Here is a 20,008-nt window from a genome sequence, read left to right on the forward strand (position 1 = left end):
CCTGAGCCTTGCAATAAAGTGCCTAACACACATTTTACTCAGGTATTGTGAATTTGGGGGATTTATTTAGTTGAAAGTGAAGTTAAAAATAGATTACTATAGACTATATACTATAATTGTCACATGCATTACTTTTTAAGAGAGTTTTTTTTGAATGAATGAGAGTAAACTTTAATATCCTTTCTTATCAAATTACCACACATTATTACTAACAAAGTCTGAATTAGTATGGGAATGGTTTAATTCTATACTGTAGACTCCTTAGGAATTTGAAGGAAGATTTTTATGAATAAAATTAATGTGATTGCCACTTTATTAGGAATATTGTTGATATTTTTGTTTTTCAGCAGTAGCAAACTCTTCAAACTTACGAAAAATCTGAAAATTTTATAACATTTTTGATTTGGAAAACATTACAGGCTAACATAGATCACATCTTTTCCTGTTAAATTTTGAACTAATTTGGGAAAACAGAAAGTCAGAAAACATTTCCACATGAAGTTAGGTATACTCAGCAGCCCACATTGAGAGCTTTTCCTAAGGAACTGTATGAGGTAAACAGAGGTGCATTCTGATGACAGGCCAGTCCCCAATAGAGAGGAAAGGAGCTGAACACACCTCATTTTTTTTTCAGTTGGGAAAAGACAGGCAGGATTCTTTTCTTGTTGAAAGAGCCAAAGTGCTTATTGTGTGAGCAGTTTATGGAATGCGGGTGAATTGCAAACATTCAGTACACGTGTTTGCATATAACTAATGTTAATGTTATATAATTAGTCTTTTTTAAAATGAGAAAGAATATCATTAGACTATATCTTTCCTTTTGCCCCAGAGATAAACATCTTTCTTCTTCACATTTTATAAATCTACCATGTTTGTAAATACTGCCCAAATTAATCTTGACTGGAATCCTCATAAATTTACCAAGACTTGTTTTATTTCCCAGAATGCAGTTTATCTTGATTAATGTTCTATGTATTCTTGAATTGGTTATTTATTCTGTTGTGTTGTGAATTTCATTAAGGTCAGGTTTTCTGGTTATTTGTTCAATTTCTGTTTGTTCTCTGTCTTATTTTACTGTGAATTATTAATAGTGAAGGATATTTAATTGCCAGTTCTAATTACACATGTGCTTGTCTCTGTAGTTCTATAAGTTTTGTGATTCTTGTGTTTTAAACATTTTTCCTATTGATAAACTCAGCTCCTTAAGTATTATGAAATGACCTTTATTTTGATGATACTCCTTGTACTGAAATATTTTTATAATATTAACATAGCTACTCCTTGTCCTTAATGTTGATATTTTTAATAATATTTTTACTTTTAACATATTGGAATCTTTCTGCCTAGGCATCACATAAAGTTGGTTAATGCTTTTTTAAATCATTTTGAACAGCCATTGCCTTTTACTTAGAATATTTACACCATTTATATCTAGTAACAGTAATAATTTTAAATGTGGGTATTTATATTTATTCTATCTGCCTTGTTCTACATTTTTTATTTTTTTCCTTTAGTAGATTGATTATGACCTATATTCACTAATTCAATTTTTATTAGTAGGAATTTGAGAAAATTTTAACAGGGTAGGATAATAGAATAAACTTTCATTTATTCCATTAAAAATTATTTTAAAATGAAGTAATTATTGTGACAGTTATAGAATATATACCACAGTTAGTTTATTAAAGAAAAAGTAAAACATATTTACTTTTTAATTAATTAAAGTTACTACTTTTTATCTTCTCTTTTAGTTGTTTTGCTATTTTAAATCTTAATTCATGGCTTGGCTTAAATATTTTAAAGTTGTCACAGTAACACTCAGTGATATTGGAGCAGTGTATATATATATACATATATATATAAGCATCCTGTGATGGATTATTACCTTCTTTTTTTCTATACTATGAATTATTCTTGTTATATGTTTTACTTTTACATATTATAAAGCTATCATTACCTTGCTTTACTTTTATTTAAAGTGAATTATTTTTAAAGACACATAATTATATAAATGAATCTCAAATCTGGCCCATGTAATTACAAATCTTGATGATATTCTTATATTTCTGTCTGTATTGTTGCCTTCCACCCAGGAAGATTTCCCGTTTTGCTTCCAGGAGTGTGGGTCTCCTGACGATAGTCTTTAATCCTCTTTCTTGAAAGGTTTTGCTTTTACCTGTGATTTTGAAAGATGGTTTTGTCATTAATGGAATTCTAATGCTGTGCTTTTTAAAAAAGCATTTTAAAGGTATTGCTTACGTGTCTTCTCCTTTCATTCATTGCTTGCTATGGAAAGTGTGATACCCCCTTCTTCCAGTTATTATTTAACCTTTTTTATTACTGCTTTTGGGGAGTTTGATTATCATGTACCTTACTGTACTTTTCTGGCTCTTGCCTATATTTATAGTTCTTAAATTTGTAGATTCATAAATTTTGCTAAGTTAAGAAAGTGTTTTGCTGTTATTTCTTCAAATATGTATGTCCTTATCTCTTTTCTTTCTCTCGTTACTCTATGTGTAGACATTAGGTTGATGATAATTTTCATGAGTTCTGTATCTTTTTTTTTTCCTGTCCCTTAGTTTTGCTTCCACTGCTACATCCATCACCACAGGTTTTTCATTGTATGAAATCTGCCTTTAATCTACCTATAGCGCTTTTCACTGCATGCTCATTCCTTTCTAGAATTTCAGATGGCACTGGTGTCACCACAGGTCTTGCTCTCTGTTCTCTACACTTCACCAAGCATAGGTACTGTTCCTTCCTTGAGTTAGCCTGTCTTTCCCCTCCACAGTTGTTCAGCTTATTGCCCCAGACGGTAGTATGCCAACATTTTTCTTTTCCTCAATCTTCATTATCCTTTACTTAACTTTATTACCAACTTCTTGTGGGATAGCTCTATGAAGTTTCTCATTTATATTTGTATTCATTAATTTTAATTTAGTTAAATAATTATAATCGATGTACATATTTATTGAGCCCGTAGTAACAGGTTTATCCTTTTTCAGTTAATGGCTATTATTATTATAATTAATTGAGTGCACTTTTCACCTGAAAGCTAGTAACTAGATGTGACTAGTTCAGGGATTCCTAATTTAGTAATGTGCCTGTTATTTGGTGAGTATTCGGTATGTTAACAGGTTAACTACTGGGACTGTGTGTGTGGTGTGTGTGTGTGTGTGTGTGTGTGTGTGTGTGTGTGTATGTGTATGTGTGAAAGTACAAATTTAATCTTTAGAAATATCTTTCCCTGACATTTACATCTTGCTTTTGAAGTGAGTTTCATCGTAAATGTTTACTTCATCAAAAGTAGATGTTGGGGAAAATAAGGTGGGTTTTTTTGTTGTTGTTGTTTCCTAGAAATACCAAGTATAATTTGTATTCTATAAATATATATACATTTTATAAGTACATACAGTTTTGAAATGCTTTATTCATAAAATATTCACATGTATTATGCATATTCCCAGTCATCTTAAGAGAATGAAAAATATTTTAGGAAGCTTTTTAATTTTTTTGTGTATTTTCATTTACTGTTACACCTGTATAGCTCACACACTTGTGAACATATATATGCGTATTAGGTATAATGAGTTACTTTTTTGTATTTGTGTGCCATATGTATGTGTATGCACATGTTTGTGTATGAGTTCACGTGCATGTGAAGGGTGCAGGTGTCTTCCTCTACTGCTGTTCACTTTAGTTTTTGAGACAGTCTCTCACTGAACCTGGAAGTCACTGATTTGGACTGGTGAGTGAGGGATACACTTGTCTCTGCCTTCCTAGTGCTGGAATTACAGTTATGCACTGCAATGCCCAGCTTTTTACATAGGCATGTAAGATCAAAACAGGTTTCATGCTTGTGTGGCAAGCACTTTACTGACTGACTGATTTCTTTAACTCTGAATTCCTTTGTTTCCCGTTGAAGTGTCGCATTAATATCACTGCGCAGCTTTTATATCACTGAAAACAGTATAAGGTCTGTTTCCCCTCCCCCAGGCAAAGTGTGAAAAAAATATCTTGAGCATTTTTGTTTATTGAACATATGACTGGCATTTAATATGTACTAAGTAAATGCTTGAAGAACATTGTAGACTTCAGAGGCTCTGAAAGTGATTTAATATGCAGGTATATGAGGATAAATTGTCTTGGTTAAAATTAATTATAAGACAGCAGTTTAGTAAACAGTTACTCACCTACACATGTATTTAAACAAATAAGATGTCAAAGCCATCTTGGACTTTGTAGTCAGCTTTGTTTACCTCCTCTGGGGTCAAATGACCCTTTCACAGGGGCCATATAAGACCATTGAAAAACACAGATATTTACATTATGATTCATAACAGTAGCAAAGTTACAGTTATGAAATAGCTATACAAATAATAATATACTTGGGAGCCACCACAATACACGGGATTGTATTAAAGGGTCACAGCATTAGGAAGACTGAGAACCACTGGTTGAACTTGTCATTCTGTCATGTACTATGTAACATTGGAAAAAGTAAACTTCCATTTATTTATGTGTTAAAATGACAAGTTTTTGTAGCTATTGAAATTAAATGAAGCAATATGTGGACTGCCCTAAACTTCAGTGGTCATAGTAGGGTGTCTCTAAGTATTCACCATTTGGTTACAACTATCAGTGTGTCACAGGTTGTGGGAATACCATTTATTGAAAGTACTAGAAAATATCTATTGTTACTTTGAAATAATTTTACATTATTTAGAAATTATCCTTAATAGGTGGAAACTTCCACATGATAAATATTGGATTTGTATTTGATAAATAAGGAGGAAATATGCCTACTTAAAATTTGATCTGTTTATGCATAGTGATGAACATAAGTGAGAATATTTTCCAGTTACTTTGAAATATTCAAGTGCCCAGGGACAAGGCATGGATGATGTTTTTGAAGGGAATAAATATTTCAGCTTTACATTTCAGCCTTTTTTCTTCATTGCTTTGATCTGACTTTGGGTTGCTTGTCATTCTGAGTGACTTCACAGTGTCTTTCTTCTTCCCTGGTAACAAGAAATGGCTCTGTGCTTGCTCTAAAAGGTTTAGCCTTGACCATTTTACAGGAACATAATATGTCTCTAAAATTAATTGTATCAGTGGATGTGCAGGGAAGCTGTATAAGGATGGTGTGTCATCTCCATGAAAGTTTAGTCAGTAGCTTCTTATATATAGGAAACAGAAAAAGAAACAACATTAGATTTGGGGTTTGTTTTGAAGTTTAAGGATTAAAAATTTAAAGAAGTGTTTCTTCATTGTATATAAGCCTTATTTTACTCTTAAAGGTCATCTATCAAGATTTTTAAAATTGTACTATGAAAATATTAATTGATTTTTGATCTTCAAAATAAGAGTGCATTGGCTTTATTTGTATGCCCATATATGCATAAAAATATTACACAAACTTTGAACAATATAAGCCTTTATTTTTGTAGTTTTATTTTCTGCTACACACATGTCTGATCTTCTAAAATTAGCTTTTTTTTTGGTGTGCATGTGGTTGTGTGTGTGTATGTGTGTACATGGATACATGTGGGTCCATAAATGCATGTGTGTGTGGAGGCCAGATGTGACTGTGTCTTCCTCTGTGACTTTACATCTTATTTTTTGAGACAGGTTCTCTTTGTGAGCATGAAGCCCACTGATTGGTTGGACTACTTGTGAGCTCCAAGGCTTTTCCTGTTTCTGCCCCTCCTACTCCCTAGTTCTGGGGTTAAAGGTGCACATCACTGCACCTGGCTTTTCATATGGGACTAGAGCTCCAAACTCAGGACCTCATGCTTGTGCCGCAAGCAAGGTACTGACTGAGCCAGCTCTTCCCTTCCAGAGATTAATTTCATGGAGACAGACACCCACTGCCTCTTTGTGTCATTTATATTCCTGTAGCATTTGTGATTCTGTGCCATTTGATTTTATTCTGTGCTCTTTTACCTTTTCCTTAGTCTGACTGCTGTTTCTCCAAGAAGGAAACGATTTCTTCTACTTGTCTACTGCTTGTTTGTTTTTTTCTTGTTTGTTTTGTTTTTGCTTTTTTTTTTTTTTTTTTTGTAATAGTTATTGAGTAGATCTCAGACTTTGTTACCAGGACCCCTATCTCACTCCTAAATAACAGCTGAAGACCAGGAGATTCATGAAATCCATTTGTTTTGAGTCTTAATTTTAAATTCAAATGACTTGAAAACATTTATGAGTATCCTAGCTGAAATCCCCAACTTATTCATAACTAGCATGTTTCGACCAATCATGTTCCCTAATATTACAGTCTGGGAGCCGGGTCTCTGGGACTGTTACATTCATGTCAGAAGAGAATTTTCTAGAATTCCCTTATGTTGTTGGCTGCTCTTTTGAGCATTTTGATCTCCAAAAGTCTTGGTTCATCCATAGCTGAAGTGATTTCACTATCAGGATGAAGACAGTTTGAGCAGATGCATCCTAGTCAAGGAATGCTTGGCTTCACTAACAGCCTCTGGAAGTCCTTGGCTTTCAGTGTGAAAACTTGCTCATGTTTTATTTAGATAGTGTCTTTTGGAGAAAGAATTCATTTTTAGGTTGTTTTTTAGCCTGAAAATCAAAACTATATATTCAAAGAAAAAATGGTTTTATTCATATTTTTTGGCCTGATTTACCTTTTAAATTTTCCTTATACTGAAGTCTTTTGTTCCCCAGAATATTTTTAAAGACATTTTAGGAATTTTATATTAAATACTTTTGATATCCTTCACCACATTGTGTCTGATAATTTCAAATGTTGAACTATTTTTCTCTTGTGACTGTAACAAATCCCAGTGTTAAACTGGTTTCAAGTTATTCCCTGCTGTTGTGGAAGTCAGCAGTTCACCATGAGACATGGGGAGCTAAAGTCAAGGTGTTGTCAAGCCTTGCTCTTTGAGAGGGATTCAGGGATGAGCCATTTCCTTGTCTTGAACATTTTCTAGAAGCTTGTGTTCAAGGCCTCTGACCTTGCACACATGGACTGTGTTAACTATACAGGTCAACTGGGGACTTCAGTATTGGTGTCTTGTCAATACTAAAATGAATACTAATGTTCATTTTATTAGGCATTCCTTTCTGACCCCTAAAGAGTTGCAGTTTTTGTGGCATTCACCATGATTTAGGTGGATTACCAGAGGCCAGTGTGTACTGAAGTCTCATGAAGAAGAAGATAAGCAGTGCTTTTTTTTTTAATCATGCTAAGTAGATGGTATGGCTGGTATAGCATTTTTTTTCTGACTCAGTCTAATTAATTTAAGTAGGTAGGTGATATTGCCGTTGAAAAGCTTGTGCTCCAAGCCCAGATGGAAAGGAATAGAGACTTTGAGCTGTTTTCCAGGCTTGTTTGAAGTTTTTTGTTTTGTTTTGTTTTGTTTTTCTTGGAGTTTCCAGTGGGGATGCCAAGCTGGCAGCAAATGAAGTGTACTGTAATGTGAAGCCTTGTAAATATGTGTTGGACCACAGCCATCGTTATCAAAAGTACTGCCACAGAAATGTGCCAAAGGAAGACATCCAAATTAGGCTTGGCCTGCACATATAAATGTTAGCTTATAAAGCTCAAGAAATACCAAATTGTAGTCTGTTAGTCCCTGCATTTTATTGCCCTTTTGAAATAATCATGCACTTCAGAGCATCCTTTAATCTGAGCTAAGTTGTGGCTGGGTAAGAATGCAGCTTCTTTTTTCTTTATCCTTTATGTTCTTAGATGAGGAAAATTTCATAAATAAATCAGAGCTAAAAAGCAAGTTTTCTTTCCACCTCTTTATCTTCATACAATCAGCTTTAAGGAATTTGAGTGATACATTAATCGTCAGCTGCATGAGTTCACTGGAAAAATAATCTTGAAAGTCACTTTTTTTTCTATTTTGCCCCTTGTATGATGTACTATTATTAAGGGTCACAGTTGAAAGACACAGCATTCTTATGACCTCAAGGACCAGACCATTGACTGTAAAGGTTTAAAGGGTTACTTCTGTTTCAGCACCTTGTGTAAGTTTAATAGAGCTCATTAAAATGATCATTTTTATTTAAATTAAGATAAAGACAATCTACACTAAGACCTAAGACCTTCTTTGACAATTAGCTTTATACTGTGTGATTAGAGTACCCTGTGTGGATGCCAGATTTCTGACATCTCCCTATGCTTACTACGTTTTAAAACTTATTTTTAATTTTTAATTTGTGTGTGTGTGTGTGTGTGTGTGTGTGTGTGTGTGTGTGTGTGTGTGTGTGTGTAGGGGTATATGGACGTGAATGCAGATGCCCACAGAGGCCAGATGTGTTGGATCTCTGTGGAGCTGGAGTTTAGGCAGTCTTGAGCCATCTGACCTTGTTCTGGAGATTGAACCCAGGTCTTTTGTAAGAACTACCCACTGTTAACCACTGAGCCATCTCTCTAGTTCCTTGTGTATACTATTTAATATTTTTTAAAATGCTAGTTCCTAATCAAGATAGAAATTGTGAATTGAGAACACTCTTTATGTACAGAATTTATTTCACCATTTTAACTGGTCTATAGACTATATTGATTATGGCTGAAGTTCATGATTTTGTATGTTGAACCTAGTTGCACTTTGAACTGATGTTAAGAGATTTGCCCTATTAAATTTATAATGTTTAAACACCTCATGTGAATTATTACACATATAATAAAATAATTTTCCAAATGTATAATTCTGCTTTAGGTTACATATTTTTTTACCAAACTATTAATGGATTTCCCTTGGATAAATTAATGGTATATAATTTTAAACCTAAGGATTAAGTATTTGTCATTTTCAAATATTATCCAGTACTGTTTGTTTTCTATGTAGAGACTGATCAAACATAGATAAGTCTTTGGTAAATTTTACCTAAAACATTTCTCAAATGTTTTTAAGAGTATATCAACACATAAAGACTTACATAGGTTAACCATTGTAATCTCTAAGCAGTGGCTCAATAGCCCTTGCCCTGCCTAACCCAACACTGAAATGGGCTCACCAGTTACCAGCCATAACTGCTTCCAACTGGAGCATACTTCCAACAGAAGAAACAACTAGTCTCTTGCTGCCACTCATGACCATCCCACTAGAGAACATCCAATTGTCTCCAAAGTTTAGAATGTGGTGGCTATACAGTTCGATGACTTTACAATGTTCCTGTATGCAGTTTCTACATGCAAATATTTTAACAGTCAATTTTTTCAGTATATATAACAGAATTCCACATACAGCTTAAGACTTTCTGATTCTTGGGCAGATTATTATAGTGTAGATGCATGAAACTAAATTAAAGCTCCAGCACCCATCAGAGTGCTTGATCTTTTATATAATGATGTGTTATGGTCAATTTAAGAGTTTTTAAGGTTGAATGGCAAAAATCATTACCGATTTTGGGGCATTGCAACTTAGAACTATATTAACCTAAAGATATTTGTTTAAAAATGTGTTGGAAAAATAGTAGACAAAACGATGGTTTTCTTTCTGTTAAATATGAACACATTGGGGCTGAGATGATGACACAGTCGGTAAAGTGCTAATTGTGCAGACATGAGGACAGGAGTCAGTCACCAGAACCCATGGAGAGAAACTGAGTGTGGTGGCTCACACTTGTAATCCCAGTAGGAAGACAGAGCAATGAAGCTCCCCAGGCTCTGGGGCCAGCCAGCCTGACCTGCTTGATGAATTTCAGACTAGCGAAATACCAGCTCAAACAGAGTGCATGCCTGCTGCATATACCTGAGGCTGTCCTCTGCTTCCACATACATGTAAGCATGTGCACCTGCACACATGTATAACAGCATGTGTGCTCATGTGTGTGGGTCACACACATACAGACACACACACACACACACACACACACACACACACACACACACACACACTAAATAAAATGAACACCTGAAGGAAAGGTTTCCAAAGTTCCAGCAGTCTGTTCCCCATTGCTGTAAAATGCAGTGACTATGAGCAGCATCTGGCCTGCAGCCTGATTAGAATGGCTTTGTTCCCATTCTTGGTATCACATGCCATGGGGAAGCCTTAAACCCCACAGCATACAAATGCTGGCTATCATTATAAAAAAGAAGAGGGATTCCACTGGAAGACATTGGTTTGTCACGGTGTATACTGCAGTGATTATTACCGGGGTCCAAGTAAATATATGCAGGCAAGTAAATATAGGCTCACACTTGTAATCCCAGTAGGAAGACAGAGCAATGAAGCTCCCCAGGCTCTGGGGCCAGCCAGCCTGACCTGCATATACCTGAGGCTGTCCTCTGCTTCCACATACATGTAAGCATGTGCACCTGCACACATGTATAACAGCATGTGTGCTCATGTGTGTGGGTCACAAACATACAGACACACACACACACAGACACACAGACACACACAGAGACACACACACACACACACTAAATAAAATGAACACCTGAAGGAAAGGTTTCCAAAGTCTAAATAGGCACAGATGGTCCTTACATGGAAATGTAGATTGATAGTAAGTTCATTTAAGCCATATGCAAAGGTTTCCTTAGATATAGATGTGCTGTGCCCAAACACAGCGTGGGGTGGTAATGGGGTCTGGAAAGAACAGTAACCCCCATCTACAGTTGCTGGTTTTAAAGAGACTGGGGAACCCTATTTAAATGGAAGCTACTTGCCATTTTTCCTATCGGTGTATTGGCCATTTATGCTTTGGCAAAGGTTTCCAGGTTAGATCAGGGAGATAGTTTGACGTTCTGATATATATGTTTTTATAAGAGAACCTATAATGATCTATCTTAGAGGGATGTCTCTCTATGGTTTTGGAGTCTGTCCTGGAACTAGCTCTTGTAGGCCAGGTTGTTCGTGAACTCAAAGAGGTTCATCTGCCTCTGCCTCCCAAGTGATGTGCCACCATCACCTGGATTTGCTCACCTTTTAAAAGGCAGTAGCATAATGGTTTGGGAAGGGTGTTTCCTCCCATTGTGATAAAATTCACATAGTGATTTGCATGAGTTAAGTTGTTCTGGCTCCTGGCATCCATCATTGTTACTGGTAGGAATAGGCAATTTTGTGTGTTTATATGGATTTACGCAGTAGGGAAGGAAGATTCATCAGGAAAGCAGCACAGTGAGGTGGTCACCTGCAGGCATGCTAGGAGCCACTGTGGCTATGGAGTCCTGGCTTGAGCTCTCACGAGAAGGGTCACCTTAGAACTGGTTCAAGTCCAGGTTTCCTGTTCTGTAAGAGAAAGGACAGTAGCTCTTGCATGGCCTTATTGTGAAGATAAATGAAATATTATATATACAAATACTTCGCTTAATATGCAGGGAGGGCCTAGTCAGAACTTGAATGCATTAGTAAATTAATGGCTTCATGCTTTCCTTCTATCAGCATGTGGAGAGTTCTGTTGCTTTGTAATGATCTCTTGAGTGAACAGGTTCAGCGTGATGTATGAATAGATGTGATGGCCGTCAGATTCAGGCAGATGAACTAGTACAGCAGTTTTAGGGCTCTGTACCCATCTGCAGGGCAATGGATGGTGTGTGTGTGTGTGTGTGTCTTTCAGCCATTAGAATTCACATGCCATTACACTCACTTGTTTAGAAAGAATAATCTGATAGATTCTCAACATCAATTTGTAACTATTACCACTATGCAGTTCCATATTATACTCATGACTCAAAAGGAAGCCACATATCCATCAAGTAACCAATCTCCTGTCCACATTCCCTTAGTTCCTAACAACAAATTCATTTTCTGAATATAGCCTTTTCAGTTCTGAACTTTTTATGTAAATGGGATCATATGTGATTTTTTTTCATGACTGACTTTATTTGCCTTAATATTTTAAAGATTTTGTATACATAGTCTCCATTTTGTGCTATATATAAAAAATGTTCCTACTTAAGTAATATTCCATTGTATAGATATACCATATTTTGTCTATCCCCCCAGTTGGTGGAGATACAGTTTTGTATAGTTTGTTATTAGGGGAATCTTTGAATGTAGTTATGTCATCATCAAAATACATATTGTATGTTTATGACCTCCCACCCCATACAGATTGCTCAATTGTCATATTCTGAAAGAGAAGTTTCATAGAATATGGATCAAAAAGTACAATCTGAATTTTGTTTTAGAGAGGGCTAATTTTGTTCTTTTATTGAAGCCTGGTTCTTTTCATTTTAATTTTTTAAAACTTTGAAATTAAGATACAGTTACAGAATTTCCCCTTTCCCACTCTAGCCACTTCTTCATCCTTCCCCATGTAACTCTGGAGCTTTATGAACTTTGTAGGGAGAAGGAGGAGCAGCTCAGCCGTGTGACTGAGGTTCAGAGGTCGCAGGCCCAGCAGGCAGATGCTGCCCTGGAGGAGTTTAAGCGGCAAGTGGAAGTGAACTCTGAGAAGGTCTATGCTGAGATGAAAGAGCAGGTAAGACATGCATGCATTCATCTACAGAAGCATCTCACTTCTGAAAGCTTTGTCCTCAAGGGCTAGAGAATGTCTCAGCAGTTAAAGCACACACTGCCTTTTCAGAGGACCCGAGTTCTGGTCCCACCACACACACAGGTGGCTCACAACAGCCTGTTAGGAATCAGACTGTCTCCATAAGAACTGAACTCACATGTAGATACCCACACACAGGCTCACATGAGTATATGTAATTAAAAAGAAGGATTGGGCAGAGTTATGAGTTCCAGGCCTGCCTATCCACATGGCAGGTTCCAGGCCATCCAGAACTATATAGTGAGACCCCCTCACCCCTGCATCTCAAGAAAAAAGAACGCTTTGTCAAAAGGAGGAATAAAGCTGGGCCAGAGACTGAGAATGAAAAGGGATTTGAGTCCTTGTTTCACCTTTGAAGCCAGAATGATCATTTAAATGTTCAAAAGCCCCTTCATCAAGTGTGGTAATGGCAAAAATGCCAGAAAAGGCCACCACACGTTGGCTGTGCTTCTGAATGTTCCATAAATGCTGTTTTATTGATCAGTCATAGCACATTCTGCCACTGGGCAACTCAAGAGGAGATAAATTGTTTCCAGCTCTTGAAGGTTAAGTTTTTGTGAGAAAATTAGACCTTTGCAAAGGAATCAAGGCAATTATTACAAACATCTAAGCATTATGAAGAACCCACATTGTTAACACTGTGTGTACAGACTAAAATATTACAGGTGATGTCCAATTTAATTTTTTGTTTTTGGTTTTTTGAGACAGGGTTTCTCTTGTGTAGCTTTGTAGACCAGGCTGACCTCCAATTCACAGAGATCCGCCTGCCTCCGCCTCCTTAGTGCTAGGATTAAAGGTGTGCACCATCACCACCAGGCCCAATATATTTTTTTTATTCATGTCTATTCATGTTGTTTTTTCTAGGTCTAATAAACTAATTTTATGTAAATTATTTTAATTTATTTTATATTTCATGTATAATCTCCATTTGTGATTTATATATAAAATACAATAGCTTTTCATTATATAAGAAAAACTTGGCATTTAAATTTTTATGTATACATAATGCCCATATAATATGGATTTTAGTGTATACTGATATGCATATTTTGATTCTTTTATTGAAAGAATATGTAATTTTTGTATATACATGATTGTTGTATACAAATGAAAGTCTCAAATTTTAAAAGAAAACTTAAAATTTTTGAAATTTTTAAAAAAAAATTATGTAAGTACTAAAAGCTTTTATCTATTATTCTCATTTGATTTGTTATATCTAATATATATTTGTATCATATGTTTAATTGGTATATTTTACTGGTAAACATATTTTACCATATGAAGATGAGTACATTTTAATTATCAGCTCCTTGTAGTAAGTATATTTAGACTATATTAATAGAGTTCCTGTTGCTGTGATGAAACACAATGATGAAAAGCAACTTGGGGAGGACACACCTTTATCACAACGCATCACTGAAGGAAGTGAAAGCAGGAACTCAAACAGGGCAAGACCTGGATGCAGGAGCTGATGCAGAAGCTGTGGAGGATGCTGCTTACTGGCTTTCTCCTCATGGCTTGCTCAGTCTACCCCTTATAACACCAAGGATCACCAGCCCACAAGTAGCCCACCCACAATGGGCTGGGTCCTCCTGGATCAATCACTAATTAAGAAAATGCCCCACAGACTTACCTATAGCCCAGTCTTATGGAGGTATTTTTCTCAACTGAGGTTCCTTCTTACTGAATGATTCTAGCTTATATCAAGTTGACATAAAAATCAGGCAGCTCAGTTGCTGAAGCAGCATGTTGTAGTATGTGTCACTTTAGCTGCAGGTGTCTCCTTTAGGTGTACCAAACACATATGAATGTTGGAAAGGGTCCTTAGCAAAGCCACTAGGCTTTAGGGTTTGAAACTGTTCATTTTGGTGTGGCTTTCTCAGTTCTGGGATTATGCACACACTAGGAATGTTGTTGGAGGGCTCTGCTTTTCTTTTTTTAACTTGCTGCCTGGCAAAAGCTTGGTTGGGCAGGGGTGGGGGGCTTTGTGATGGGAAGCAGAGACTTTCTATCCATGGTCTATGGATGTGAATTTCAGTGCCTGCTCCATCAGGTCCTGGGATGTGTATCTGGTCCAGATACTTCATGGAGCTATAGGAAGTTCTCTGATAGGCTTGAAATGAAAGGAATAGAGAAAATATCAAAAAGGAAATCTCTAGGCAAGAGTATATAAATATACTGCCAAGAATTTTAGATTCATGTTTGACAACTTTTTGAGAAAAGGTGTTTTGGTCAACTTTGGGTCACTAAGTGCACTTAGAGCTGATGATGTAATGCTAAAAGGCTCACAAATTTGACAGACAATTAAGAAGACAAAAACAGTCAAATAACAGAACTTCAGAGAACTCTCTATAGACCCTACAAAAGATTTCTGCATTCAGTATTCAGTGTAAAAACACAACTCTGAAAATGACCTATGATAGAATGCAGGAAGTTTAAGGAGCACAGTACCTTTCTAGGGACCACATACAAAAAATTAAATACTGCAATAAAAATTGGAAATACCATGGAGAAAGCATTGAACCTCCAGAACAAAATAAGTATGCTATAATTTTCCAGGCATTATGATACTAGTAAAGGAACTAGAAAGATAATGGAGTAGTGCTTCACAGTTTGAGAGGAAAAAAATTACAGTTCAATTCAATCCATAACCAGGGAGTTTTTCTCTCTCAAAGTAATAGGAAACACACACACACACAAACACACACACACACACACACACACACACACACACACACACCTTACTTCTTTTACTTTAAAAACATTACATGAACACATTTATTTGGACATGAAGCATACGCTTCCCACACATAGGGATAGTAAAGGCGAGGCAAAGATTTCATTAAAGTAGACATAAATTTAAATGTTAAATGATTTTAAATTATAAAAAGGAATATGAAGTGAACTGACTTCTCAAAAAGAAGTTATATATGTTGTAAAATACAAATTTAAGAACTTGAACAAGCTAGGAAATGATTCAGTTCATAAACTTCTTGCCACACAAACAAGAGGCTCTGCATTTAGAACCCTATCAACCATGTAAAAGACATAGAGAGTCACATACTTCTGTAATTCTAGCACAAGGAACCAGGCATGGGGAAAGGCAGAGATAGCAAATGCTTGGAGATTGCTGGCCAACCAGGCCAGTTGAATTGGTGAGCTCTGAGTTCATTGACAGACCCTGTCTCAAAAAGTAAAGTGGATGTGGGGCCTGAGGATTGGCTGCTCTTTAAAAAGGACCTGGGTTCAATTTCTAGCTCCCACGTGGCAGATCACAATCTGCTCTAATTCCAGTTACAAAGAATCTAACACCCTCTTCTGGCCTCCAGAGACACTGTTTACATATAATCTATAGACATAAATGCAGGCAAAACATCCACATGGGAAATAATAAAATAAAAATATTTAGGCGGAAAGTGACTGAGGAAGATATCTGATATCATCTAGTCTATATTTGCATGTGCAACTACTTGTACACACCCCCATATGTGCACATAATACAGACACAAACACAGATGTTCCTCTCATTAATAAATTAAAATAAAGTCATTAAATTAAACTAGTGAAGGTTAACAGATAGATTCATAGGACTGGGAGAAATAGCTTTCTGGTCCAACACTGGCTACCTTGGTTGAGACCCTGAGTTTGGTCATGAGCATAGCCATGGGTAAAAGAAGAGATTGATAGTGAGAAAACCAAAGCATGTAAGACTCTTAGTCACGAATATGTGAAACTCAGAAGATTCTTAAAACCAGGGAAACATAGCTTAAAGTAATGTTGAAACTTGAAACTGGGTGTGGTGGTCAATACCTTTAAATTCAGCACTCTGGAAGAAGAGGCAGATGGATATCGGTGACTTGAAGGCCAGCCTGCTCTACACATTAAGTTCCAGGACAGCCAAGGCTACATAGAGAGGCCAGTGAGATAGCTCAGCCATCAAGCATGAAGAGCTGAGTGTGCTTCCTGGAACCATGTCAAGGTGGAGGGAGAGCACACTACCACAATGTTATCCTCTGACCTCACACATACCCTTCCCATCATGCACACACCCAATATAAAAAAATTAAAACTTGGTTGACTTTGTTCCAAAGGTGTGTAGCTAGTCTTTCTTGTGGGCCATCAGCTCCAAAATAATGATATGGAGACTTAACATTAATTATGAATGCCTGTCCTTTAGCTTGGGCTTCTTTCCACCTAGCTCTTATAATTCAAATTAACCTGCTTCTATTAATCTACAGTCCACCATGTAGTTTTTACCTCTCTTCCACTCTTACGTCAAACTCGCACTGCATCTTACTGATGTCTCTGCCTCTCTTCCTCCCAGACTCCCCTCTCTCTCCTTCTGTAAGTCTCACTTAATCTCGTCTATTAGACGAGCTCTTTATTAATCAATCATAAGGTGCCTTAGGCAAAGACACATCTTTACAATGAAGACAAATATTCTAAAACATTTTCCCATTTTTGTCTAAATAAAAAGGACAGTTTGTTTGGTATTTTTTGTTGTTATAAAACTGTTGGCCAATAGCTAAAGCTTCTTATTGGCTAGTTCTGTCTTAAATATTAACTCATTTCTATCAATCTAAGTATTTCCATGTGGTCTAGGCTTACTGGGAATGCCTGCCCTGCATCTCCTTTGCCTGCTACAATTCTGCAGAGAAGAGAGCGATTTCTTGTTTGTCCCTGCTTATATTCTGATTCTGCCCAGTTATGTCAATTCTTTCCTGCTGTACAGACCTACAGACCTCTATGGTTAGCTAGTGTCAGTATCTGCCAGGTATTTCTTTTAGTAGTTGTTACTATTTCCTCAGCAGTCAAACAATCCAAAGATAGCAAAATACCATACAGTATCCAGACTCTCTGTGTATTTTCCATATTTACATGAGTTTTTTTTAATTACTCTACTTATTTTACTTTTATTTTTTCATTTTTTGAGACAGGTTTTCTTTGTGTAACTTTGGCTGCCCTTGAACTCACTCTGTAGACCAGGCTGGCCTTGAAATCACAGAAATCTGCTTGCCTCTGCCTCCCCAGTGCTGGGATTAAAGGTGTGTGCCAGTGTACCCAACTACTCTTTTCTTCCTTCCTTCCTTCCTTCCTTCCTTCCTTCCTTCCTTCCTACTACTTTATTCTGCCTTTTTTTTTTTTCTCTTCCAAGCCTGTGTATATTTTTAAACACACTGTAAAAACCTTTTAGGTTTTACTTCATCCGAATCTGTCTTACTGTCTATACTTTTTTTTTTTCTAGTTACATGTCTTTTATCTGCTAAACATATTGCTAAAATTAAAGCAGCAGCTGTTTAAGCAGCTGGCTTTCCAATATGGCAGGGGTACATCTACTGCCAGTACTGAGAGCTGTGCTCACTGCTTTGGCCTATGCTGCCATCAAGCAGCATGCTGCCTGCTTGGACATGTGGTCACTGTCACTACCAACTGCTCATACACACCATTGAATTATTAGCAGGGCCTCTTAAAAGCACCCTGCGATTTTTTGCTGCTTATGCCAAGTCAAGAAACCTCCCTTAAAGGAGCAACACAAATCTCTGCTTGTCTCTAGCTAAATAGAGCCCTCCCGAGAAAAATACTGCTACCAAGAAGCCTTGCTTGTCTGTGTTGTTTTGTTTTTAAAATCCTTTCTTAAGCTTTTGTTAAGTTTTAAGTGGAAGTTCTTAGTACCCATGTTGCAGACGCCATTTTGTTACAAGCACTTTGCTGAGAGCCTGGTTCCAGAGCTGTATCGTATCAGCCCTAAATAACACACAAAGAATCTATTAGTTATAAAGCTGTTGGCTAATGGCTAGAGCTTCTTATTAGCTAATTCTGTCTTAAATATTAATTCATTTCTATCAATCTAAGTGTTTTTACATGGTCTTGGCTTACTGGAAATGCTGGCCCTATACCTCCCTTGTCTGCTACATCTCCAGAGGAGAGAAAGGGAAAGGTTTTAATTCTAACATAGTAAAACTAAATACAATAAGAACAAGTGCCAAATAAGATTACATTCACAATGTTCAGCCTATTTGTATTGGTAAATTTGGAGAAATTACTCATTATCTATCCTATATTGATGACTCTAAAGTTTTATACCTAATTCACTTTCAATTTTAACTTATGTTACCAATCCCAAACAATCTCTTTAGACCTCAAAACATTTTCTTAGATAAAACACTTATTATGTCTCTCAGCCTTATTCATTTACATCACCCTTATGAGTTTCTTTTTCTGAATTTGGTAACAAAGAAAGAGTGTATCTCTCTAATAGTCTATCCCCATCAGATGCCAGAGAAAGGTAAAACATTACCTGACCAAACATGAAGTGCAGAGTACACAACTTGCAAAACTATAGAAATGGAAGAGACATTTGGCTGCCTAGACAGTCACCCAAATTTCCCTTGCAACACTGGGGCTTCCATCTTTGGCCTGCAGGTCTAGAATATCTAACAGACTTTTGTGAAGCAGGAATTTTGAAGGACTGTTCTATCTCATCTTGGCAAATTTCAGCAATCACCTTTTCCTTCCTGCTTGTACAATTTGGACAGCATACTGTCAGCAGTCAAGGCAGGGCAGTTTCTTGCCCATTGTCTAGCTTTGCCACAATGAAAGCAAACTCCATATGGAGGTCCTTCAATGCCCATCATCCTTTTTTGTAGTAAATTGGTGCTGCCAGGAACAGGCAAGTCTAATTGTCATGAAAAGCCTCATATTATTAAAACATTCAAAGTTTATATTCTCTAGGTCTCTGAAGTGTTTGAAGATCATCTGTATATTTAAAATAGATCCCTATTTGACCTTGAAAGCATACCTAACATGACTATAAGTTTGATTGTTATAAATGACTAACTACTAATCTTTCTTTATTATCCTAAGTAGCTTTCAAGGACTAGAACTTTACATTATGTTTTTAAATGAGTTGCATAGGTACAATACCTTAAATAAGAACAGAACCATATATACAGTATAACAAAAATTAACCTTAAGTTTGTATCAATATATAAAACTATCTTAAACAAGAGTAGAAACTTATATACAGTATAGCGAAAACAACCTTGAATTTGTATGTGTACAAAAATTCATACCAGTGTAAAATATTTGAGACTACTAGTTGCTATTTTAGTTTGAAAGTAGATTAATTAATCTCCCTCTTTATCCTATTATTCTTATATACCCCATTTTTATTTTCAGAACAAGATCCCTGAATCTAATCTCTTTTGCTTGGCTTCTTCCCTGACTATGACTAAAAACAACTTGCAACCAACCCCCTAAACAATGACAAACATCCATAATCCACTGAATGTTCAAAAATCACCCCCCATTTTCTTGGGAATATGGGCATTGTATTCTTAAAATCACTTCCTGTTGTTTAGGGGCAACAGCATCCTTAGCAAATCCTGAAAAAGTGAGATAAAGATCAGATCCTGTGAGACCTAGTTGTTGTCAAGCCTTGGTGTGATGAGAAAGTATAAGGCTTATGTGAAATTCAGACTGGAATAATCTATGATCCTGGACCATTGTAGCTAACCACCTTGAAATTGGC

The 20,008-nt window shown here is 36.4% G+C and overlaps 1 protein-coding gene across 1 annotated transcript in view; it reads left to right on the top strand.

Moving 5' to 3' along the window:
* The window catches only part of Cep112 (centrosomal protein 112), a 382,234-nt gene that overhangs the window by 130,769 nt on the left and 231,457 nt on the right, over window positions 1-20,008 (top strand). The window contains exon 19 of the mRNA XM_051182944.1: window positions 12,267-12,402. Coding sequence (XP_051038901.1) covers window positions 12,267-12,402 — 136 coding nt within the window. The remainder of the gene's footprint in view (window positions 1-12,266; window positions 12,403-20,008) is intronic.

The sequence above is a fragment of the Phodopus roborovskii genome, unplaced genomic scaffold (genome assembly GCF_943737965.1).
Source record: "Phodopus roborovskii unplaced genomic scaffold, PHOROB, whole genome shotgun sequence".
Classification (NCBI taxonomy): domain Eukaryota; kingdom Metazoa; phylum Chordata; class Mammalia; order Rodentia; family Cricetidae; genus Phodopus; species Phodopus roborovskii.